Source organism: Coffea eugenioides, chromosome 11 (assembly GCF_003713205.1).
Source record: "Coffea eugenioides isolate CCC68of chromosome 11, Ceug_1.0, whole genome shotgun sequence".
NCBI classification, from domain to species: domain Eukaryota; kingdom Viridiplantae; phylum Streptophyta; class Magnoliopsida; order Gentianales; family Rubiaceae; genus Coffea; species Coffea eugenioides.
The window spans coordinates 46688491-46715112 of record NC_040045.1 but is presented as its reverse complement, the minus strand read 5'-3'; the positions used below and the strand labels follow the sequence as shown (position 1 = coordinate 46715112).

Below are 26622 nucleotides of genomic sequence, written 5' to 3'. Positions count from 1 at the left end.
ATGGATCTAAGTACTAGAATATAAGTAGACCTGATAGGTGACTCATGTGAGCAGAGTTAATCCATCGAATGAATGGATCTACCCGAAAACAAGTATTAGTATTATTGGGAATATGGACTCGACAGCTCCTGAAATAAAGGAATTTGCCGCCTGGTCCGTCACGGCAACACCATCTTTGAGTTTAGAGTACAAGATGGGGGCTAAAGCTAAACCAACTGCGGTACTACAAATTACAAACTTCTTTCTTGGCCACTAAAACTCTTCCAGGTTTCAGAATCGGTACGCAAGGATTTCTTATTTCAGTTTGATTATCATTGGTTTAGTGGTTTTAGTCAACTTGTTAGATTAGATCAACTTTAGTGGAACTGGAATTAGAAAAATTGTTAAGAGCAGTACGTGTTTGAATCTTGCAAGAGTTATAGGTCAATCTGATGCATGGGATTATATAAGCAGAATATACAAATCTCCAAGCTATAGGCTTAGTGACTGGGTTTAGTTTCTTAGAGAACTCTAGGCACCGTGTGGTCTGAGGTGCGGAAGTCTGCCAATACCATAACCAGACGAGCAAGACCGGCAGCATGGTAGAATTATGCTTCTTGGAAAGTTCAATTGGACTGTATTTAGTTTGTGAACTTCCTGAATGAGCAAAGATTGATGCTGCAATTGTAATCTTTCTTTAAAGAACATTTGCACCCCCCCACCCCAAAACATGTCATAATAATTATTATGATTCTTAAAATTAATTTTCCGGTCAGCCCACCGGAACTGAAATCGCGCAAATTTAACACATGTTTCACACCATAAGTACCTGCAAATGCTAAAGCAAGTCACTTCTAAGTTCTATCTATCTACCGGAAAAGTGGTCGCAAATTCTCAGTTTTTACTGCAACCTCAATAATTGCAAACTTTGCTTACCAAAAAAATAATAATAATAAAAATAATTACAATAATAAGCAACGCAATTACACATTATTGACTATATATGATAAATCGATCAGAACTGATCAGTGGTCTAAATAATGGTATCCCAAGTCACTTTTACACAAATTGATGCTTAATTCCTTGACTTTGAGAGAGACTATCTGAAAATTTTATGAAGGAAATCATACTACATATAGAGCAGACATCAGTTCACTCAACTGAGCCTTAATCAACCATATGTTATCTGAATTTTCCTTCAGAAGATTCCATAAAGAACCGATTCCTAGCCACGAAATTCCAAAAAAAAAAAAAAAAACCTTTGGACAGGGATTCACGAAGACTCTATATATTAATGAAATTCATACATACTTCTAATTTGGGCAAGAGATTATGATGCATTCTAATTGATACGTACATGCTAAAACAATTGAACCAAACATGCAGCTGCAGGACGGTGCTTTCTTGCTCAGGATTCATTCATTTGGAGTATTTTAGCTAGTAATGACAAGTTTACAAGAAATGAGTTTGATTGTACTTCCTACCTATCCCTTTGGCGTAAACCCCCAAATTTTTGACTTGAATAAAAAAAATTTTTTTTTTTGGCAAATCATCCTTTATTGTTTAGCATATGGAAGACAATATAAGGCATGTTCTGCGTCCAAGCAGTTACTGCTACTCAGAAGCAATCATGAAAGCACAAGCAATATATTTAATACTTTACAGAAGTGGCAAGAATGCGTACTTCTCTAATACTGGAATATGCTGTCAAACTGGCAAACTACGCAGGAAAAGAGTAATGCCTGCCTTCATTAATATACCTTACCATAAATACGCAGGATTTCCCACTTACTTTCTTTTCAAAATATTTACAAATTAAATTCGCCAATCATCATCCTTCATGTTTTTATTGACAAAGGCAAGAATTAAGACTCAACCTATGATTAACTTTCCTCGCTGCATTTTCAAATTGCAAGAGAAACGGTACAGCAAAAAAATCATTTTGCAATTCCATCTAAACATATTTATATGTGTAACTGAAGCATCATATCATATTTGGTTCTAACTTGACAACAAAAATCATCCATGAAGACAAACTAACCAAAGCATGAAACAAACGCTTTCCTCTAACATCCAATCCCACGTACAAAGAAAGAAGATTTGTTAAAGCCAATGATGCCTACATTATATAACTCTTCTTCTAGCTACTCCTACAATCACCCCTTAATCAAGCTACCATCTAACTACATGCCACACCCTTCTCCCTTGTCAGAAAAACTGATTCGTGCACTCTCAACCAAGACAAGCTTTACCTTTTCGTGTCGGCAATTTATGTGCGAAAAGGCATCAATTTCTCCACCCAGGATCAGCCAACATCAAGTGTGACAATATGCCTAATGACTCCTGATAATCCCTAAATCCACGTATATTAATTGCTTCATTTTGAGGCTTACACACTTTTGTTCTCGTTTTCATCTTTGCCGGTACATCTGTTATCTCCACCTATCATGCTAGAAGCAACTTCTTCCTGGAATTACACAACATATATTTAGTTTGATAACCAACGTAAAGATTCATAATAGTTTATCATATTCGGATGTAAGCATTGATATACATATATCTTCAGCTATCTAAGGAGTCTGGTGGATACATGCACCCTATGCATTCATACATTCATGTATGTACATGAACACAATATACATGTATGAACAGATCCAATCATGAAACTGGAAGACAGTGAAAATCCAAACCCAATCATTTGATGAATAAAGTCCATCAAGATGAGCAACATAGCAGAGCTACGGCAGAAGAGGAACACAAGTAATATTTATTCAAAAACAAAATTTTATGTTTTGTTAACAATATGATGAACAGGGTAACCTGAAGCCATTATGATGTCTTAGAATCTAATACATACATTCTCCCAGTTATCTGAAGTTCATAATAAAATGTCACCATATGGCTCAAAATTTTAAGAAAAGAAGGCAGGGGAAAAGAGAATAAAATGAGGAGTTGAATGCTGAATAACAGATTCACACCAAGCGACAAAAAGATATTGAAAACTCATTCCAAATATTTTTACCTTTTCTGTAGTCCCATAAGGCTCCTGACCAATTGTTTCATCTTCATGACTACCAGAACCATCTGTAGTCCTTGTATCATCCTTGGCTCTTGGAGAAGTAGTGCCATTTACAACCCGATGTTCATTGTTAAAAGTGTTGCATGTGTCAGTCACAGTGTTCTCAGCTTCAAGTCCAGGTTCAACCAGATTTACTTCATTCTTTAACTCTCCATTTTCCTGTTGAAGTGCAGCCTCTTCAGCTTTCCTTTTCTCTCCCTCTCGTTGCTGCCGCCTTCTTGCTTCTTGCTCCTTTAGTTGTTTAAACCTGAAAATCAATACTTTATAAGACTTGAAGCACTCCTAGTTTAGGTTACATTGGTTGTAGGTACATGAACAATTGTCTGGTTTAACCTTTCTCCAGGACGGAGCCCTTCTGAAGTCAGCTTTTCTCCTTTATCTGTCATTTTTTCTGAAGTTGCTTCAGAGACAGACTTCTGCATTTGGGATAGCTCTTTCCTAACAATATCATCATTGAACTGCTTCAAATGATTTCGTGCGCCTCCTAATTTCTGAAGCCATACTTGTTGAGCTGTGCTTAGTATGTTGTTCGTGAACCTAAGAGAAACATGCAAAATACTATTTCAGACCAATGATTTCATTCAATTTTTTAAAGTAACAGCTGGCTCTTAAATCTATTGTGATAAACTAAGAGAATAACGATGACATTCCAACTCAGAATAGCATAACATCGACAAATCTTAAAGTCAGAGATACTTACCAATAGAGGCTTAGACCGGAAGGAACGGAAAGAGCAAAATAACCAATCATTAAGGGCAGCAATTTGGTAATGGCTTGAGAACTCTTTAAGTTTGGGTCATTGCTCTGACAGTTAAGTGGGAAAAGGTGTCAGCCAACAGAAGTATGGCAGGAGCCTGGTCTACAATCAGCCATTTACAAGTGACAAAAATCAAATGCATCAAAGTTGTCCAAAAAAGTATCGGAAGGAAAGGTACAGTTTCACATGAGTACCATTATCAGTTTAGCCATATATTGTCGACAATACTTAAACAGCAAAGAAAAGATGGCCCTCCTGTTATTCTTGTAAAGGCCTCAAATCATACTAGAATAAGAGAAAAGTTACTTTTCTAAAACAATAACCAATCATTAAGGCCTCAAAGGCATTTGTCGGCAGTCCCTTTCCTCAAATGCTAGCTGTTTCTCTTAGAAAACTATTCATTTTATATCTTCCGCTCACCTGCTCTCTGGATTCCTGTCTGCTGTACTCAACATTTCACTTTACACCACCCATTTCTCCATCATGCAGCAAAGAGAAAGCATTGAAAACTAAAAAACAAGGACACTGAAACAGGATACACCAACAGTGTACACATTCAACAAATTAACATATGAATGCAACATACATACCAAAAAACAAAAACTGAGAGAGAGAGAGAGAGAGAGAGAAGATTCAATGTAATTAACGCATGACAAAAAGCCTAGCTTTGATTAGAGTATACCAACGGATGAAAAATTGACCTCTAACCTGTGATGGTTGCATAATTTGGACAGAAACGTACTGAGTAGTAATCAGCAGAACTGGCAAGACTAGATACGCAAATGTATCCGACCATCCAAGAGGAGGATGGCCATCCTGAGAAAAAAGAAACAACCTAAGAGTGAAAATAGATTTCACTACAGTTTCAATAGGAAAAATCTAAACACTATAGCAATGAAAAGCAATACGAAATAGTCTAGGTTACTGAATTCTAGGAAGAAAATTAGACATAATTAATGATGGGGATAATTTCAGAAACCTCCCCTGAGGTTTCTGACAGTTTCACTTGGCACCTTCAAATTTCGAAAAATCTCACTTGGCTCCCCTATTTTAAATTTTTTGTAACATTTGAAACCCATTTCAAAATATAATATTAAAAAACTCATTTTGGGAGAGGGAGTACAATTTCATTCCAAATTTTCCCTTTTGTTGTGATTTTTTAATTATCATAACACACTAAATTTATCTCTTAATTTTTGTTGATTGATCAATATAGTTCTTTAATGAAATTTTAAAAGTTGATAACAATATTGAAAAACTCTCTAATAGTTTTTGTGTCATTGGTTAAAATAAGAAATGTTAAATTACTTGAAATTATGAATGATTTGCAATACTCTTAAAAATAGCTGGCAATAATTTGCAACCCTAAGAATACCTTTTTGCTCCAGCTTATAAACAATAGAAACAAGTTATTTTGTCCAATTAGAATAAACCTTCATACCTTTTGTTTTTGTTTTTCATTTTTTATTAATATACTCACCGTTTTGGTAATAAAAAGTAAGACAACAAAAGGAGAAATTTGGAATGAGATTATATTTACTCTTCCAAAATGAATTTTTTAATATTATACTTAAAATGGGTTGTAAATGATACAAAAAGCCTAAAGTAAGGGAGGCAAGTGAGATTTTTTAAAGTTTGATGGTGCCAACTGCCAAGTGAAACTGTCAAAAACCTCAGGGGTGGTAATTCTTTCTAACAGTCCAAATCTCTAACTTTGAAGCGAAGAAGAGAGCCATGTCAGTAACATCTAAATAGGAAAAAAAATTATTAAAAAAATAACTGAGAAGTAATAAATGTAACTAAACAGTGAACTCAAAGTTGTTTTGAAGCCCAAGTTTTATCACAGGATCAATTAAATACATCAGTATCCACAAAAAGTAACAGGTTGATCAGGCACTCAAAAGCCAGAACATTCATAACCAGAAGAAGCTATTATATGCAGCAGTCTTACAATGAAAGGGAACAGCCAAGAGGTACCACTGCCAGTTTGTCGAGCAGCAACTGTTGTGGGACCAGCCAATGAGGGTATCCAAAAGAATCCTTCTGTCAGAAGTCCCTTAAAATTGGAAGGAATGGTTTTAACCCAATATAGAAGTACAACTTGGAAAATAATCCATCAAAAAGTGAAAATGAAACTAGCATGTTACCTCATTTGCCACATTAGAAAGTGCTCTATAAAGACCAATCCATATGGGAATGGTCGCTAGAGTTGGCAGACATCCTTAAAAATGACCAACAAAGTATGATAAGAAAACCAAATTGTAGGGACAGCCTGTGCATAGATATCCACTTCAAGGGACCGTAATCATTAAACAATTCAAATGATTAACTTTCAACCTCGCCCGTCACCTCTTTAAGGGTGCCGCTGTTTTTTTTCCCTACTATTCAAGCACACAAATCCTTGATCTATAAGAAAAGTTTACAATCCGGTAAAGAAAGAATAAGTTAACTACCTGCTAATGGATTTATGCCAGCTAGTTTGTACAAGCGAGCAGTTTCAAGTTGAATTCTCTCCTGCAAGAACATGAATAATAAAAAATGACAACTGCAGAAAAAAGGAAGTCGTGGATGAAAATCTATCAATCTTCAGCAAATTCTACCGGACAAATGAAAATTAGCATACAAACCCAAGGTTAACAATAAAGCTATAGTCTGTATTGACCACATTATTAGGAACTGGCCTGATTATAATCTCAGCTGAAAGCAATAAGCGTGGACCTGAAGTTCTCAATTTTGTGAAGCCCAACCAAGGATTAAATTACCCTATGTTAATATTCCACGTAATTATTCACTTAACTAGTTTTGCTGCCTCCATTTCTTATCATGCATTATCAAATTCACTTGCGGTTAAAACAAAAATTAAAGGAAGGGTAAACAGTAACCTGATCTCCAGCATAACGTTCCTGAATAGCCTTTATTTGAGGTGCCAATGAGCGCATGGCCATCGCAGATTCCACCTGAAAATAACAGTTTTAAATTGCAGTTAGTTAAATCCTTATCAAAAACTTCAAATATTTGAGATGTAAAAGAATCTAATGGCCTTAAGTATACCCTGTCTGCATATACTGGAGAAGAAACAAGAATTGGAGTTGAAGAAGTTCATCGGTAGTGACTGACCTGCTTCTTTGTTAGAGGAAAAGTGGCAGCCTTTACTAGTATAGTCAGGAGAATAATTGCAAAACCGTAAGAATAGGGAACATGTAAGGTAGAGAGCCCGTCCTTCAAAACCTGATAACAAAACAACCAAACTGTGCTTAAACTAAGTTGTATGTTATTTGCAAAACTAATTGAAAAAAACTATGAAATCGCATAAAAACTGGAGCTTTGATAAACCTTCAACACAGCTTCCATCCCATTAGTGATCCCAGAAAGCCAATCACTCTGGTTAGTTGTGGTAGCATCAGTAAGCGGGTCCGGGGAGCCAGAAACAGCAGCATCAGCAACGGTATACAAGAACATTTCAACTCTGCCAAACAGGTCCTTAATCAATCCATCGGCACTATCCGGGTCAGGAAATGGAACCTGACCCAATCCATACCGGGTCACCCCAAGCGTACCCCGCATAAAGGGTCCATAATTTGAAGAAAATCCCAATTGGTTTCTCCTAAAACTAGGGTTTAGGGTTTTACTCCGGTCTGCAAATGGGGATAGGATTGAATTGGGTCCAATCCCAACTGGGACTGATGAAGTTGACATTTTTATCTGAAAACTTCGTTGGGTTCCCTAATCTTTAACACAAATTTCCAGCTACAACTTTTCTGTTTAACAAATAAAACTTCAATGATATGGCATATAGAGAACGATTAGAACTGGGTTAAGGTTTAGGTTCGGTGACCAAGATTTATGCAGATAATGATGTTGGGAGTTAAGAAAATATCCAGTTTCAGTTAGTTTTAAGGTTTAACATCCGGAGAATTGGAAGACAAATGAATAGAGAAATGTTGGTAGATCAAACTTGTTGCTTGTTTAATAGAACTCGGAAGAGTGGGGTTTGGAGATTTGGACGTATGGACAATAATCTTTACCTGTGGAGGGATTATTCAACTCTATAATGTAGATTCTGTAGAAGGCAAGAACTTATATATCCTTAAGTTATTTCCCTTGAAAATTTGTTTTAAAATGGTTCACAAACTGAAAAGGAGTGTACTTTTTTTTCCCCCTTTTTTTGTCGTTGAAACTGAGAAGAGGAAGGGAAATACTCACAAAGACAGTAGTGAGACAGATTATTAGTTTCTATTTTAATGATTTTCTTTTTCTGTTTTAATTTAGGAAATGCATGCGGTGATACTAATGGATTCAGAGTTAACATGTAGCATTAAATTTTCACAACAAAAATACTCTAAAATTAAGTGATAAGTTATTCTCTATCACTCAATATGATGTAATATACAATTAATATATTAAATTTAGCACTTAACAATTCAATAGTTTAATAGATTTAGGTTTCAATTTCATTTTTTGAATTTCAGTTTTATCAAACTAACTCCTAAACTTTATTTGATAACCCAACCCACCACTTAATTTTATAGATTCAGATCCTAACATGTTCAGACACGTTTGATAACAAAAACTAGAACATCTGAATTAATAAAGCGGCACTGAATTTTCTAAACAAAATTTGTTCCAGTTCGATTATTACTTAGGTTGCGTTTGATAAAACTGAATCTGAATTCTGAAGTCTGAATTCTGAAATCTGAATACTGAAACAATTAATTTACTGAATTTTAAGCACTGAAAAGAAATATATGAATGTCTGAATTTTAATGCTGAACCTATTTATACCGTTTGATAAACATTTATACTGAATGCTTAATAAGTTAAATTTAACAATTTTGCCCTTATATCTTTTCATCCAAAAAAGAAATAGAACCTATGATTTAATTAGTTTAAAATTTTTAGGCATGAAAATGATAATATTTATTTTTAAATCAAATTAATATAAAAGATGAAATATATTATATGATGAGTATGGAGAAGATGTGAAAGTCATTAGAAAGGCAGAAAAGATAAATAGAAAACCATTAGATAGAGAATATTAAGTTGTTTAATTAGATAAGAATTTTGAATATAATTAATAAACAAGGGTAGATTTGGTAGATAAGATAAGGTAGTTGAAATAATTTTATTAATTCTTATCAGAATTAAGCATTCAGTTAGGATTCTTGTGTTGAAAAAAATACACACAAGTTCAGCACTACTTAACAAATTCAGCAAATGTATTTTCATTTATCAAACACTCAAAACATTTGAATGTCTGAAAAAGTTCAGATTCAGCACTTTTTTATGTTATCAAACAGACCCTTAATGTGATATGTATTTAATACTAAAGTTGAAATTTGAAAATCCGAATCCATTAAGTTCCTAAATTGTTAAGGAATAAATTTGATACATTAAGTGATAAAGTGAATAATTTATAACTTATTTCTTTTAGCAAATTTTTCCTAAAAAATTTAGTGCCACTTAATTAATTCATATGTTTTAGTTTTGGTTATCAAACGCGTCCGAATATGTTAAGATTCGAACTCATTAAATTTAAGTGCTGAATTGAATTATCAAACATGCTTGCTACTTTACAAAGATAGGCTACAGTAAACAGTTAATTATTGATTTTGGGGAATTGTATGGTAGAAGCCCAGAATTACAGTAAGGGCACTGCATTTTCGTCTTTGTGCTGGTTGACTCATTGTATACCAATATTACAATGGGCCAGAAGACCCTGAAAAGTGTGTATTAGACTGTTAAATTGCATGTTTATGTCGTCTGGAATTTGGGTTCAAGCATGTGGATATTAACTTGGACTTGACAGCTAGGCCTAAGCCTTGTTCAACAAGCCTTGGCCGATCATGGGAATTGGGAATACTCTCTTGCAAGTTTATTGCGGCGCAAAGAGAAATCATTAGCAAATGTTCATGCAGTTGCTAAGATGAGTCTGAATTTGCAATCAGACATCACTTCTCCTGATCCTTCCAACCTTAGTTAAACCTTTATTGGCAACATATATAGTGGTGTAGTCCAGCCCGCTTTGACTATCAAACGAAAAACAATGGCAGGACAAGATGAAATTTATTTAAAGTTTATTGAAATTAGCTTTTAGAATGTTGGATTGTTACGAAGGTTTTGATTTAGTGATTAAAATTGAAATATTAAGATTTAAAGACAATGTCTTAAAATTCGGACCGGCAAGTGTATCGGATTAATTTTCGGTTTACGGTTCAACTAATTCGATTGGTTCAATGAGTTTTAAAATATTTTAATTATTTTAATATTAAATTATTTGGATAAATTCATATATAAAAAAATAAAATAAATATTTAGTGAGAAAATCAGTTCAAAGGTCAATTTTTTTGACCAATTCATCCGTTTTTTACCTGTTTTGATTGATTCATTTGACTTATTGAGTTAAATATAGACCTGAATTGAACAGTAACTAGTTACGATTCGACCAATCGAACTCGTTAGTCCGATTCCATTTTCAATACACCGCTTAAAGTTTCTAGGTTCCAATTTCCTTTCTCTCTCCCTACTTCTTATATCTCCCCCTCCCTTGCTAGGAAAAAAAAAATATTTAAAAAGCTTTTAGAATGTTGGGTTCACCATTGGTTAAACATGGCTTTTATTGTTTAATTTGTTCATACCAAAGTGACGTGCAACCACTAAAACAAGAGTAGTCTTATCGAGTTTATAAGCACGAGGATTGGGGTCTAAGTCCGAATCCTTTTGTATGTTCTCATGAATGATATACCATGGTGTTGGTCTTGATCGATAGCCTGTGTCGTACAAATACACTAAGGGGGCGTTTGGTTCGCAGCTTGGAATCGGATTCGGATTTGGAATCGGATATCCTGGGTTTGGAATGAGACCTTTCATTCCAATACATCTGTTTGGTTCAAGTATCTGAAATGGGTATCATTACTATACTTGATGTTTGGTTCGTTGGTTCTTTCGGAATGGAATCTAATAAATTTCCAATTTTAACCTTACCTGTAAAATTGACAATAAACCTTGTCTTAGAGTTTCAAAAGAAAAATTACATAAATCTTATTAATAATCTTGTCATATGTTGGGGAGAGTTATGCAGGTTTTTGTATTTTTAAGGGTAAACAACAAAAAATCCCCCTGTGGTTAAGCAATCATACATAAAAACCCCCTGTGGTTTCATATCATACCAGTCGATACCCCGTGGTTTGAATTAACCTGAAAAGTGGACGAAAATCGTCAAAACAGACGGAGCTGAGTGAATAGACGAAAATAAGGGGGAAACCCGCAAGCGGGTTTCAGGCAGGCTATTTAACAAATTACTTAAAAAAAAAAAAATTTTACATGCAAGCTGCGTTGAGTTGCACATGCCCATCGGAGGGCCCTAGGATGCCCAGCAAACCTCCCCTCTCATCCTCACCCTTCAGGTGAGGGTTTGAGAGTATGTGTTTGATATAAATAGAACAGAAACGCAGCTTTTAGTCATTTTACATAAGGGGGAAACCCGCAAGCGGGTTTCAGGCTATTTAACAAATTTATAATATTCCACGGTCTGCACTTCTAATCTTGCACCAATATGAAGTAGGTGGGTTTCAAGTGATAACTCAACTCACAAAATCAATGGTTTGAGTAACGCCTAAATTCCAATTCGATTTGCGAGTGGGGAACCTTTGGTGATATGATGCAGATCCGTACTTCATCCTATTGATACAAATCTGATGCTTATTGGTTTTGGATTCTTTTGCATTTTTTGGGTTGCATTTGAGATCAGCATTCAAGAAGATGATGGAATAAACTATGATTTTCATTTTGACCCCACAAAGTCAATAGCGGAAGACAAAACAAAAAAGAGCCAGAACCCACAAAAAAGAAGCACTAAAGCTCAAGAATCATGAAGATCTGCTAACTGCTAATATCAGAAGAGAAAACAAAATAAGAAAAGTGTGCAGATTTGCCGGACCGTACAGAAAGCATAGTACGTACTGCTCCCAAGAGCAAAAAATCTAAAGAAACTAGAGATACAAACCTTTTAAGGAGCAATCTACAAGGGAAATGGAAGATTGAGAATCAGCAGAAGAAGATCCACTATTGCACAAATTATTCTTGTTTATGGACTTGGAGAATAGAGAACTTGGAACAAGAAAACAAACAGAAGAAAACTTGCGTACCTCTCTAGTAGCACAGATGTGGTTTTCATTCGTTTTTTTTTTCTTCCCACGGCAAAAGCTCCAGCTTGTCGTGTTTTTAAGGGGTAATTAGGGCAGAGAATTGGGGGGAGAAAGGCGACGGAAATAATGAAAAAGAGAGGAAGAAGAGGGACCGGGAATAAGATTTGGGTTTTGGACAAAACCCACGAACTTAGTCAGGAATGGAGAAATGACATATTTTTAGATATCATTCCAATATTTCAATTCCAATACCAGTAAACCAAACATGAGTTATGGGGTTTATTCCATAACCCCATTCCGATACCCTCTTACCAAACGCCCCCTAATATTTTGCCACCATAAACAGGGACTTGATTCTGAAGAAGTGATAAGAAACCAAAGTGGGGCAAGGCGTGTGAGGTCTATATTTCACCAGTCAGAGTCTCTGGATAAGAGAACAATCTAGGAATCGCAATCTTATTGGATCTCATTTTCCTACTTGGCATTGTTTCTAAATTCCAATTCATATCATCACAACAAGCAAATAACTTGAATAGAAGCCTAAGCCACACTAATTCTCTCTGAATTCTTGAAGATTTGACCTGCATATATTCACCAACTCCCAGGATTCGAATGGCAGCAACTATGGCAACAATGGCCACCCTTAATGCCAACTGCTTGAGCACCAACACCCACAGAGTTATCAACACTTTGAAACCAAAGCCGGTATCCCTTCTGTCCATGCAAAACCTCCCAAAAGGCCTCCTCACAACATCAAGAAAAGCACAAGACTCAATCTTGTCCAATCCGCTAACCGGAACAGCCCTTGCTGGCGCAATTTTCTCAACCTTGAGCTCATGTGATGCTGCCTTTGCAGCTCAACAAATCGCCGAAATTGCAGAAGGCGATAACCGTGGTCTAGCACTTCTCCTCCCAATCCTGCCAGCCATAGCTTGGGTGCTCTACAACATCCTCCAACCAGCACTCAATCAGTTCAACCAAATGAGGAGTTCAAAAGGGGTCATCATAGGCCTTGGCCTGGGAGGTTTGGCTGCATCAGGGTTCATCCACACACCTCAGGCATCAGCTGCTAGTGAGATTGCAGCCATAGCTGAAGCAACCGGTGACAACAGGGGTCAGCTTTTGCTGTTTGTTATTGCTCCTGCAATTATTTGGGTGCTCTACAACATCTTGCAGCCAGCTTTGAATCAGATCGACAGGATGAGATCTTAGTATTCCCGTTGGGGTGCAGTAATGAATTGTGTTCACATGTAATTGCACCTTTGTATCAATGAAACTTTTCTTGAACAAATTTTGGGGACTGCCTCTAATTACCATCATCAGGATAAATCCTCTGCAACTGTACATCGGTTTCAAAACATGGTTCCAGCACATAAATATATAATATGCCAGCGTCCCTGCCTAATAACTCTCTACTGATTAATCGCATGATTTTCCGAACTGATTTAATTAATTGGCTTGACGTGTACATGTATGATTTTCAAGTGTGAGGCACTGGGTTTTTCTGGGATTCATTAGATTTTCAAACAGAAATGAACTCCACCTCTATAACTTGCAAGTACGACGAGAACACTCAATTCTACCAATCCACCAAAATATATGACTTTCAACTATTCCAAACTTATACGACTCAATGATTGATCACTCAGCTAGACGACCATTTCTTGTTAGTTCACAAGATAGCAACATTCACTGATCAAACTAAGTTCGAACGTGTTTTAGTGTTGTTGGCTCTGATGTCAAACTCAGCTTGATATTGATTTGGGGAGCAAACAAAATATTTATCACGATTCATTGAACATCAGATATACGAATTTGTTTAAGATGGACATGAATAATGGATTAAACGGACTAGGTTTCAACTCAAATTTTAACATTAGTTAAGAACTGAACGAAGCTTAGTTACCCTCCAAAAATAAATAAATAAATAAATCCAAGCTTAGTTATCATAGAGATTGTGGCCCTGAGTGCTGCCATGTTAGGGGGTTCATGTTTCCAAGAAATGATTTTTGCTATTGGAAAGCCTGACATGTTTAATGGACATGAGATACGGGCTTGAACATTGAGCCATTCAGTTAGTTTGAGGCTTTCAACCCAAGCCCAGTCGATGTAGTTCTTCTAAATGTTGATCCATAAGAATGAAGATTCTAGAAAGCTGAAATTATAAACGGATCAAATTTTCATATTTTGTCAGCGAAAAACTAAAATTTTTCTAAGTGTAAAAATTGTTTTGTTATAGACTAGGGCTCCGTTTGATAAAACTGAATTCTAAATTCTGAATATTGAAACGATTAATTTGCTGAATATTAAGCACTGAAAAGAGATATATGAATATCTGAATCTTAGGTTCCGTTTGATAAAACTGAATCTGAATTCTGAAATCTGAATTCTAAAATCTGAATACTGAAACAATTAATTTGCTGAATTTTAAACACTGAAAAAAATATATGAATGTTTGAATTTTAATGCTAAACCTATTTATACTGTTTGATAAATATTTATAGCTGAATGCTTAATAAGTTTAATTTGATAATTTTGCCCTTATATCCTTTCATTCAAAAAAGAAATAGAATCTATGATTTAATTAGTTTAAAATTGTAAGGTATGAAAATGACAATATTTATTTTTAAATCAAATTAATATAAAAGATGAAATATATTATATGATGAGTATGGAGAATATGTGAAAGTCATTAAAAAGGGAGAAAAGAGAAACTAAAAATCGTTAGATAGAGAATATTAGGTTGTTTAATTAAATAAGAATTTTGAACATAATTAACAAATAAGGGTAGATTTGGTAGATAAGATAAGAGAGTTGAAGTAATTCTATTGATTCTTAAATAGGGGGTTCATGTTTCCAAGAAATGACACCACAGATTTCCCAGTTTCGAAAGCGCAACTGGGAAGCCGGAATACGTGAAGATCTTTATCCTTCGGGCTTGTTTCATCTACACCTTGGTTTCTGATTTTTGCTATTGGAAAGCCTGACATGTTTAATGGACATGAGATACGGGCTTGAACATTGAGCCATTCAGTTAGTTTGAGGCTTTTAACCCAAGCCCAGTTGATGTAGTTCTTCTAAATGCTGATCCATAAGAATGAAGATTCTAGAAAGCTGAAATTATAAACGGATCAAATTTTCATATTCTGTCAGCGAAAAACTAATTTTTTTAAGTGTAAAAATTGTTTTGTTATAGACTAGGGCTCCGTTTGATAAAACTGAATTCTGAATTCTGAATTCTGAATATTGAAACGATTAATTTGTTGAATATTAAGCACTGAAAAGAAATATATGAATATCTGAATCTTAATGCTGAACATATTTATACTGTTTGATAAACATTTATAACTTAATGCTTAATAAGCTAAATTGTACAATTTTGCCCTTCTATGTTTTAATCCAAAAAGGAAATAGAACCTATGATTTAATTAGTTTAAAATTGTTAGGTATGAAAATGACAATATTTATGTTTAAATCAAAGTAATATAAAAGAAGAAATATATTATGGAAAAGTCCAAATATCAGTGCAAATATATTTTTAAATCAGAGTTTGATAAGAAAAGTCCAAATATAAGCAAAAGGAAGCTGCAATAAACAAGTTTTAAATTCACACCAAATTATATAGAAATTTAATTACTTCAATGGAAAAATGTTGACGCAAAACAACGAATAATCTACCTTGGAAATAATGAATTTGAGATCGGTGAGTACGGTAGCAATAAAAAATTTTGGGAGGAAAAAAATGACAAAATTATGCAAGAGTAGAAAGATGGAAAAAGATAAGGAGTTGACAGATGTGAGGAGCATGGAGAAATTGTAAAAAAATCATTAAATAGGGAGAAAATAGAAGTAGAAAGCCATTAGACAGAGAATGTCAGGTTGTTTAATTAGATAAGGATTTTGAATGTAATTAACAAACAAGAATAGATTTGGTAGATAAGATAAAGTAGTTGAAGTAAATCTCTTGATTCTTATCAAATTAAGTATTCAGTTACAATTCTTGTGCTGACAAAAATACATACAAATTCAGCACCACTTAATAAGTTCAGCAGAAAAATTTTTATTTATCAAACACCAAAAACATCTGAATGTCTGAATGAATTCAGTTTCAGCACTTTTTTATGTTATCAAACAGACACTAGGTAGTGTGACTACATGACAAATAATACTCGTTTAAATTTTAAATTCTTCTTTTGTTTGTAGATTTGATATGCATTTTAGCTTGCTATGCTCCTTTTTTTTTTCTTTTTTGTTTTAAAAAATCAGGGATCTCACGAGTTGAAATCTCTCTAATTTAAATACATTTGTATAATTCCTACGATTTCTGATTTAAACTCGTACACTTTTAATGTAAAAAAATAAATAAATTTTATCAACTTATACAACTAAATTAGCGACGATACTAAAATGATATAAATTTATATCAAATATAATAAGAATTATATCAACCAGATTTACAAATTGCAATGGACAATATTCAACAGGTGAAATCCTTGATCTGTTATTAAAAAAAAAAAAAAAAAAAATTTGTAGTCCTTCGGCACAGGTCGGCTGCCGCTTTGCTTTTGAGAATGTATTATTAATGGCTGATAATGATATCCTCGCATTTATTCCGCGCTTGCGGCGCGATTACGGCAACTTCTTTTTGAGAAAGCGCGATTACGGCACCTTAGAAGTTACTTGCTAGATTGAGGTTGGTAATAGCGAAACGCCACTTGATGGATGTGGATTTACTAGTACTAAATTATCTTGAATTTTTTTTTTTTTAAAGCAAGATTCTTATTACATTAAAAAAAAAAAATGGACAAAGCCTTTAGGAGAACATTTCTTACGTACGGCATAAAATTTTCTAACAATTTTGAGGGGACGAACCTTTTAATTTTATTTACCAGTATAAATTTTGTAAAGAAAAGTGAAATTAAAAAAGAAAAACGGAATCGCTGGGGGTCTATGTTCATCAAGTTGGACTTCTTGGACACTGGGCAAATCCGTTCTAGAAGTGTTTTTTTTTTTTTTTTTTTTTTTTTTTTCCTTTTTAGGGAAAAAGAAGAGGAAAAAAGAAACCAGAAGGTTGCTTCGCAAATGTAATAGTTTAGGCCAAATAAACCAGCAGGCAGGAGAAGTGGTCTATAATTTCTTGGACCACACCGTATCAATTAGGCTACCAAACACGAAGCTTAAACTTCACTTTATTAGGCAAATTGAGCCCACTAAGCGTATCTTTTTCTTTTGCCCCCTCTTTCGTTTATGATTCCACCAAGTCTTTATTCCTTCTTATCCTTCAAATCATTAGAGAGCTGCAATTGCCTCGCCTCATTTATTAGGTTTCTTGTGATATAGTAGCAATTTATTAGTTTTTTTTTTTTTTGCTTATGATTATGATTCGAATTTTGTGCTCTTCCGTTCAGGCAAATAATGCATTTGGATTTGGTGAATGTTAGAAATTGAAATCCCTTAAACTTGGTAAGGGAATGCATTCATTAAGTTTCCTAAAAAAAAAAAAAAATGTACGCCACGACAGCACTAAATAGTACTCTACTAAGTAGTAAAAAGTATTCACAAGAAGAAATAGAACGAGGGAGCTTAGCTAAGCTAGCTGCCAGTAGTTATAGCTGTCGACATGGACTTGTGGAAAGTGATAGCGGAGGACAGAAAATGCCAAGCAGATATTCTTTTCCCTTCGCCAGCTCACTCTTCAATTATTATCCACCTTACTTTTCAATTCTTTTTTTTTTTCCTTCTAATTAATAGACTCACAATTCCTTCATGTTCCCGTTATATATATATATATATATGTATGCACACACACACATGACACACCAAACAAAAGTGCAAACAGAACACAACAACAAAACCGACCGCCGCTTTGACCTGTGCATGCCCCCGCTCTTGGGCCTCGTTAGCACCTTCTGCTCAACCTTGTTTCATATTTGATCTAACAGCCAATTAGACAGGGCATCCCCTGTCCCTCTCAAACTCTACCTCATCTTCTCTTCTTCCCACCCCACCCAACCCAACCCCCACCATATTCAGGACTCCCAATCACCAAATTCCGCTTTAACCCAATCATAACACTAACAGGGATACATTCCTCCATCCTCGTCAATACTCTCGTCTACACGCAAGGCAAAATCCAATATCGGTCGAGAGAGTACCCTCTCCCGTTGGTCCAAGCAGGCTTGTCCCCCCTACTCCTCTTCTGGTTGTGCCACCCCCCGGTCCGGCCGTCCCTGACCTAAGAAAAACGATTATCCTTGTGACCAAACAAGGACCAACTTACTTACTTCTCGGCTGAAAAATTGGAAAAGATCTGGCATTCTCCACCGACCTCCGTGGGAAAGCTAGGCGCCCTCTCGTTACGTGGTGGAGGTTAGTTTTTAGTGCATATTAATTCACCATATTTTAGACTTTTATTAGTCTCTCTCTCTTTTTACATTTTTTTTTTAAACAAAAAGATGAAAGCTAGGAGTTTCCACATCAAATGGGCCAACTGCCATCCGATTCCCCCACCCCCAGCCAAGCCTGTTTTCATAATTATATTTGCTTAGACGGTCCAACTCCAAATGAAACTCCTCTCATACGATTCCCACGTCATGACTTGTATTCATATTCCACTCTAATTCCATGATCTCATGCAAGTGCCCAAATACACATCTACCCTTCTAGTTTCTACTTTCTAGTCTAGTCTTCTACTGCTAATTGGGAACTTTTCCTTAAACCTCAGCTTCTCGTCCCCCACCCCCACCCCAGCACAAAAACACCACATATATGTAGATATATATATATATATATATATATATATATATATAACTTCTTCACGCATATTCAGAAATGAAAGAAACCTCAATCATAGCATTTGTCCCCAGATACTTCTTTCTCACTCTCCTCCTTTCCATACCGTTCCTTCTTTTTCTCTCTTATCGTTCTTCCACCACCACCAAACACTCAGAACGATTCTCCTCAGAAACGAGCTCGGGCCTAAAAATCCGACCCGGATACAAGACGTACGAGTCCTACATCCAGCGCCAGCTCAACAAGACCCTCAATCCGAAGCTTCGAGAAATATGGAGTACCCGGGACTGGGACAGGAAAATCCAAGTCTTTACCCGTTTCTTCGGCGAGCTGAAGCAGAGGAAGTTGCTTTCTAATGATTCCAAAGCGCTGAGCATCGGGGCCCGGATGGGTCAAGAAGTGGAGGCGTTGAGACGGGTAGGAGTATCCGACTCGCTAGGGATGGACCTGGTCCCAGCTCCACCGCTAGTTGTGGAGGGTGACTTTCATAACCAGCCGTTTGAGGATGGGACTTTTGACTTTGAGTTCTCCAACGTGTTTGATCACGCGCTTTATCCGGAGAAGTTCGTGGGGGAGATCGAACGGACGCTGAAGCCCGGCGGAGTTTGTGTTTTACACGTGTCGGTAAATAAAAGGGCTGATAAGTACTCGGCTAATGATTTGTACAGCGTGGAGCCGTTGAAGAAACTGTTCAAACGCTCCGATTTGGTTCACGTTCGGACTGTTGACGGATTCGGATTGGACACAGAGGTGGCCTTCAGGAAAAAGAAGGCCATCTAAGAGTCTTGAATTTTCTTAAAGGATTTTTTTTTCTTTTTCGTTTTATTGTTATTATTATTATTTTTTTTTTGGCATTGCCTCCATAATTTGATACGCAAATATATTTTTTAAAAGTTGTAATGGACGTCCAAACTCCAAACAAATTTTACTGGAACTTAAAACACCCATAAACAATAATGGAACCATTCATTTATTGTTTCGAGTTTGTATTTCAAATGTTTAATTTGTGCATAAAGAATAAGAAGAAATGGAGTTCAATTGTAGCTTTTGTTGGATATTATCTTTGTTTTTTTTTTTTTTGATAATAGGAATAGTCTTTGTTTTAAAGACCATTCAGGAATTTTCTTTATTGAGTTTTAATGTGGAAGATAAAACTACTTCTGAGTTCAACTGGCATTACACCATGTTTCCACTAGTTTTTAAGATACGGGAGCTCATTCATTATATCTGGCATTGACTTGGCCATAAATGTAGTGAAAATGAGAATGAATGCCTTGTTTCACAAAATTCATGCTAAGTTCTCAGTATCGGGCGGTGGTTCATGGCGTATAAAGCAAACGGTGATTTTAATTAGTATCTACTAAACGGATGCATTTGATTTGAGAAGTGCATTAAACGAGCATTTAGCATTTAATACTGAGTGCTAATACGGTGGTACAACGAACTCTATAATGGGATTCAATGTATTTCAGCAATTTGCCTGTCATTTTAAGCTAGTCAACTCCTTGGAGTGTTGACTTTCTTGAATTTATTATTGCCCCCTTCTATTTTGATAGTCTTGATTTTTTTTCTTATAAGATTTAAAAAATATTAGTTAATTTTTACTTTGATAATTTTGATTTTTTTCTCACATAGTTTAAGAAAAATTACTTAATTTGGTTGAAAAAGTAAATTTAGCCTCATATTTTTCTAAAATATCATTACATGAATATTAAGAGTATTACCAATCATTATCCCTTTACATTAATTATAACAACAATAATGATGGTACATTACACCATTCAACACATATATTAAAGCAATTATTGGTAGAAAAAAGAGGACTATATTAAATAAGGTAAACGGAGAAAGTATTTACTAAGCAAACTTACTTATTATTGTCTTAATTACATAGTAGTATCCTGAGACATATTTGCCTCGTCGAGAAGTTATATCCGCGTTCAGTTATATTACTGAGAAATTGAAATTGAGGTTCACCGCACCAGGGGCCCAAGGCTTTTACATTTGTCCTCTGTTGTTTGTATTAGGCGGTGAGGGTTGAAAGCAAAAATACGAAGAAAGACAGTTGGTCAGCTCTCAGGGAATGGTGCAATTCCAATATTTTATGCACCCCAAGACATGCTTTCGCCAATGATAAATGATTATTAGGAACCAAGTTGATTACAGCCGCCAAGGCTGGGAACAAATAATAGGTCCCAAATCGACGTCTTATATGTGGATTATTTATTACTACTATTATCTTTAGCATACCAAGTTACATTTGCTTGGTAATAACGAATAAGAACTTCACCGAGTACATGAAAATGAGGAGGAGAGAGACGAGCAGACCCACCGTACCTTCCTCTTTTTCTGGCGGATTATTTGTTAGCATTACTAGCAATTTACAAGTATGGAAGAGTAAGCTCTTCATAGATTATTTGGAGATCATGACGTTGAAAGTGGCAAGATGAAAATGTGGTTTCGGGGCTCAACCTTCTGGACTTGCGCAACAATTTTAAAAATAAGTTTTTTTTTTAATGCTTAAAAGTTTGGAATTGACAAAAAAGGGGGGCGGGGGAACGCTTCTATTAATTCCTGAAAGGTGGGCATAAACCATGACCTTGGCATGATTGAATACACAAAAGTAGCAAGCAAGGCAGAGCAAAGTTACTGCTTTGCTTGACTGTCTGGGACAAAATCAACCGGCTGACTTCCAGTATCTCCAGCTTGAGACTGCGAAGCTGCAATCTTAGCTTTCTTGAAGCGGCTAGAACTTCTAAGAACCATGTCCATGCTCATTTGTTGAGGGCCAGAAAACCTGTTTCATAACCAGCAAGTAATTTGATGACAAGCACTAAATATTTGGAAAGAATCAGATGCAACGGTACAGCGCAATGTAAGTTCTGGCAGAATTTCTCAACTAACAACCTGCTGCACTACTTTTCTATGCTTGAGTAACAATGGCAATGATATCATTGGCCCTCGTCTAGCCTGGAACAAATCTCAGTTACTCAGACAACTAGATTGTTATTATACCTTCCTTTTCGGGTGGGAGGTCAAACAGGTGGTTAAGATTCCATGTATAAGCCGTGAAAGAACAAAAATTTTATTGTGAGTGTTAAAAAGAGGCAACAAAGGACAATCAATAATCAAAAAGTGGTGCAAAACAAGCTGCTTCGATAGCAGAAAAATGCAACCTAATGAGCGATGCTTAAGCTCTGTGTTTGACTACATAATAACCACCTCAACTCCCTCTTGACATTAATTGTGACAAATCTTTGTCAGTTATATTATCAGCCATAAGAAGTAGGTAGGTGACACAAGCATGCTGTCCTGAATTCTAACAATCAATTTACGAGAACTCAGTTGTCAATTGTGTTAGTGGCAAATTCCTGGCCAGAATACTATCAGTAACTATACAACTGCACAAGCAGAATACTAAAATTTAAAGTTGAGATTGCATATAGGGCTTTGAATCAATAGATATGTTCCAATATTAATTCATAATCCAGCAAGCCACTCATTAGGCAACATTCATGTGAATTAACCCCAACAAAGTGCATGGTTGACTTACTTTGTGTCTAAGATGTTTCCAACAGCACCACCTTGTCCTGTTGCATTAACAGATCCTGTCAGAAAAATAGAATGGAATAATCAACTAGCTGCCCATTCAAAATACATGAGCAGACACATATGTGATAGATTAGAAGGGATCTTTGAAGAATCATGATCTCCAACAAATGCATTAAGACATGACCAAAAAAAGGGCCCTGCAAGGTGGTGGGGAAGAGGAGTGAAGGAAGATCCTTGATTAAGTCCATTGCAAGATAAAATTGCATGTTGTAACTTGCAAATTGCCCACGGTAAACTCATGATAAGAAAGAAGGAAGGAGATAGAAACGATAAGAACATGCTAGAATGTTGGGTTGGAGGCTTGTAACTATGTCCATTTCCAAGAAGGCCTCTCACTATGTCCATTTCCAAGAAGGCCTCTCACTGTGTCCATTTCCAAGTAGCAACTGGAATGAAGCAGCAAGTTCTGCACAACCCGGGTAAGGGGACAAACTGAAGGGAAAAAAGATGAACGAGATGGAAATGATAACAGGGAATTCATATGTTGACTACGTTCTTAACATAGCAATGAACCTTCACTATTTGTACCAACTTTTCATAGAGCATCCATTATGCGATAAATTAGCAAGTGATTTGTCCCATTGAATAAAAACAACAGGAAGATTCAAGAGATTGCAGAACTTCAATTACCATTTCTCTTTGAGTCAGGGCGTAGCTCACTTTCCCCAACTGAGTAACCTGACGAAGATGAACTATCAGATGGGGCACGGGTACTCGCATCTGAATTTACAATCTGATTTTCATTACTTGAACTCTCACTGCTGTTTAGCCTAAAAACTAGCCGTGGTGTAAACAATGAACTCTTCTTTTGTCCAGAACTGTTTAGAACATGCCCAGCATTTTTACTAGAACTGTTTCTCTTAGGTATGCTGTTGGGACTAAACCCTGATTGTTGATTCCTTTTGCTTGTTTTTGTACTGGTCCCAGCACCATCCACCACAACTGGTTTTAAGGCCTTTTTGAGGGTTTTATCTTCCTTAGCTTCATGAGAACTTGGAGCTTTTATTCCATGTTCAGGAGCTTTTAAAGTATTTTTGTTGCCACAAAACAAAGCTTTGTTATTCTCACCACTTGAAGCAGATTCTTCAACTCGATTGTCATCAATATTTCTGCCATCAGATTTATATTGAAGTCCATGATTTTCAGATGACTCCAGTTTGTTTTCAGCAACAACATTATGCTTCTCTTGTTTACTCGTTGGCTTCGTCAATTTTTGTTTCACCTTGGCAGATGAAGAAACTTTATCCTGGTGCTGTCCAGTCACAAAGTAATGCCTGAAGTTGATCCCTTCATCTTTGCACTTGGCAGTTTTAATGTTATCAACCTCACTTTCAGGTCTCCCCTTGGACGGCACTTGAGAGGGATTTGCATCTTCTGGAGCACATTCATGATTTGGAGAAGACTCAGTACCAAGATTCTTCTCCAGTTCCAAAACAGGAGGAGTTGATTGAATTACAGTTCTTTTTTTAGCCAATCGATTTGTCTTTGCTGCACTAGATGGAATGTCCTTCACTTTCGTTTTATTACCAGAAACTGCTAATTCTTCAGCAACATTAGATTGCTCTTTGATTTCTGAAGTAGAGAGATTCTCTGATGCAGAGAACTGATTCTTTTTCTTTTTCTTCTTTGTTTTCCCGTCCAAATTGCAGTCATTCTCTTTAGGTTTGCCTGATTGATTCTGTTGCAAACGTTGAACCTCATTAGTTTGATTTTCCACAGGCAGATCATTGATGCCATTATCAACTGAATTTATACTATTGCTGTGAACTTGCCTCCCATTTTTACCATTGTCCCCTCTGTCATCATGAGATAAATCAACTTCAGTGCGTGCTTCGTAATGAATAACTTTATCACCTTCGCTATGAGCACCTAAGACACAGGTATCCATTGATTCATCTTTTGATGCATCTTTCCACACATTTTGAGACAGAATACTAAGAGAGTTCTTAGTTTCATCAGCAACATTATTAGCAGGTGAATCAGAGAAAGCTGAACGGCCATTTAATGTGTCAACAAGCTCCTTTCCTGAATCATCTGGATTAATTGTGGCAGACTTTACCGTCCTTTTTTTCTTCCTTCGGTTACCAGATTTCACATCTTGTGCCTTTGACAAGATGGATGCAGTCGTAGATTGGTTGATGTTAATGTCTGTCTCACCCATATGTTGAGGTTCTGATCCTGAAGGCAATGACATCATGTTTTCCTGTTCCATAGACATCTGTTTGTCTCCCAAAATTGCAGTGTTCTGATCAGATCCCATGCCTGGCATTTGACTTTCACTCTTGTTATCACAATCAGTCATCTGATCACTAAAATTCACGTCTTGTACAGAGAGAGAAATACCACTAACATTATTGAGATCATACTCCACCTCTGATATACCCTGAACTTTTGCAGCAGATTTTTCCGTCTTCCGTTTCTTCTTTTTGCCAGTAGAATTACCAACATCCATTGCCTCATTGAATCTCAATATATTAGATGAAAGAACAGCTGTTTCAGTAGGCACTTCCGCTTCAGCACAATCTCTAGGTTTAAGGCATTCAGATGTCTTCTCCAGAGTATCCACATTACCTGACAAGCCTCTTTCCTCTTCAACTCTATTAGTTTGATCACTTTCTGCTGTTCGAAGCGTGCACTCATCCTTATCAGTCTTGTCAATAATATGATCCGCAACATCTAAATTTGGCCCATCTGACGGATTGGCACCTGCCATGTTAGTTTGCTCCGCAACAGAATCAGTCTGCATAGCTGCAGCTTTCTTTTTGGCCCTCTTCTTCTTATTTCTCTTAGTGCCATCAGAGGTTACTGTTCCCACTGGCTCACTAGTTGCAGTCAGTTTAGGCATAAGAGTCGATGCTTCATTTGTTCTGTCAGCATCACCCTCATCCAAAGCCTTGCAACTTTCAGATGGCATAACTTCACGATCCTGGTTCAGTTTAATATCCTCTTGTCCTTGTCCATCTGTCAGAGGAGCGACAGAATCCCAACTACCAAGATGAATGTTTTCATCATGCACCTGAGAGCTGACCTTGTTCATGTCATTGAGCCCTATAATTGCAGGTGAAGCAGAGTCTTCCATAACAGCAGCCTGAAGCTGCATTGAAGATGTTTTACTATCTGCTCCAAGTTCAGCAGTTTGATCAACATTACTGATTTTACCATCCACATTGCCTGCACCAGATTCATGATCAGAAGGTCCGCAACTGAGTCAGTAAAATAAGTAGGCTATTCCTAAATTTTAGAGGACCACTGAGACACCGTACATTTTAAAACAGAAAAAGATCATCTTAATTTCATATTTAGGACTAACCTTCAAGTGAACAGGCGCTCTTGCTTACTTCCAGCACTTTATCTATAATATCAGAACTGCTTCCTTTCTGAGAGAGAATAGAAGGTCTGTGAAAGGTCTCAGGCTGAACTCCCTCTCCGGGAACTATCATCAAATCACATAACTTATCCACATTCTTGCAGCCAGTTTCCAAATTTCCCTTGAAAATTTTCTGTTTCTCAATGTCCTGTATGGGAGTAGACTCAGGAATAGCAGCTTCATCAGAAGGTACTAATGAAGTCCTTTCTCGCCTTTTCTTCCGTTTCTTACTACACAGACTGGTGACCGGTTGGTCATCCTTGAGTTGTTCAGATGCAGCATTTGTGACGGATATGTTTTCCTGTTTGTCTGTCGTACAGGATGCCAGCTTGGTAACCTTTTTCCTTTTACTAGAATGTGAACGATCTCTGACATTTTCTTCCATTCCTAAGTTGAGGCTTTTCTCTACAGCAGGCTCAGATTGTGATGTTTTAAGAGCTGCCACTATGTCACTCCTGTACAAATCTGAAGTCTTACAAAGTCCCCCATCAACATCTTTGTCTCTTATCTCCATCATAATTGGAATGCTTTTGCCAGCATCAACTACAGCAGTTTCTATCTGATGACCGAGGTTACTTGTCTTCAAACATCTAGAGTCACTTACTTCATTTTCATTGTGTTCAGTTTTTCGCTTTTTAGCAGCAAGCCCAGATTCTGGAGACAACTCATCTGAATTTTCTAACTGAATATGTTTAATATTGTCAGGCTCACTGGATATTTGTTCTCTGTCATGCTCCTTTGGACTAGATGCATCAACAAAAATATTTTTATGGCGCTTAGACCCTTCATATGCACTAAATACTAGCATAGAATCTGGTAGGTGATAGAAGTGGCCCTGACGTTTTACCTACAGAGAAATAATAGCATTATTAACAAAAAATTCAAAATAAAG

At 36.3% G+C, this 26622-nt stretch overlaps 4 protein-coding genes across 4 annotated transcripts; 2 read left to right on the top strand and 2 right to left on the bottom strand.

Annotated features, from left to right (window-relative positions):
* Positions 1 to 1859: 1859 nt before the first annotated feature.
* On the bottom strand, positions 1860 to 7871 carry LOC113753201 (ALBINO3-like protein 1, chloroplastic). The gene is made up of 11 exons (XM_027297301.1): positions 7149 to 7871; positions 6933 to 7043; positions 6698 to 6772; positions 6269 to 6329; positions 5963 to 6036; positions 5767 to 5871; positions 4524 to 4631; positions 3759 to 3862; positions 3392 to 3595; positions 3002 to 3305; positions 1860 to 2446 (listed from the first exon to the last, which is right to left on the bottom strand). The coding sequence occupies exons 1-11, from the start codon at positions 7509 to 7511 to the stop codon at positions 2369 to 2371; spliced, it is 1587 nt and encodes a 528-aa protein (XP_027153102.1). The 5' UTR covers positions 7512 to 7871; the 3' UTR covers positions 1860 to 2368.
* A 4600-nt stretch (positions 7872 to 12471) lies between these two features.
* LOC113751574 (photosystem II core complex proteins psbY, chloroplastic) lies at positions 12472 to 13343 on the top strand. Its single transcript, XM_027295628.1, has one exon. It carries the CDS (start codon positions 12572 to 12574, stop codon positions 13169 to 13171), a length of 600 nt encoding a protein of 199 aa, XP_027151429.1. The 5' UTR covers positions 12472 to 12571; the 3' UTR covers positions 13172 to 13343.
* Positions 13344 to 18710: 5367 nt separating this feature from the next.
* On the top strand, positions 18711 to 19605 carry LOC113753527. Its single transcript, XM_027297704.1, has one exon. It carries the CDS (start codon positions 18791 to 18793, stop codon positions 19529 to 19531), a length of 741 nt encoding a protein of 246 aa, XP_027153505.1. The 5' UTR covers positions 18711 to 18790; the 3' UTR covers positions 19532 to 19605.
* A 1672-nt stretch (positions 19606 to 21277) lies between these two features.
* On the bottom strand, positions 21278 to 26538 carry LOC113752732. Its single transcript, XM_027296804.1, has 4 exons — positions 25674 to 26538; positions 22994 to 25534; positions 22305 to 22359; positions 21278 to 21548 (listed from the first exon to the last, which is right to left on the bottom strand). The coding sequence occupies exons 1-4, from the start codon at positions 26536 to 26538 to the stop codon at positions 21398 to 21400; spliced, it is 3612 nt and encodes a 1203-aa protein (XP_027152605.1). The 3' UTR covers positions 21278 to 21397.
* Between the last annotated feature and the right edge of the window lie 84 nt (positions 26539 to 26622).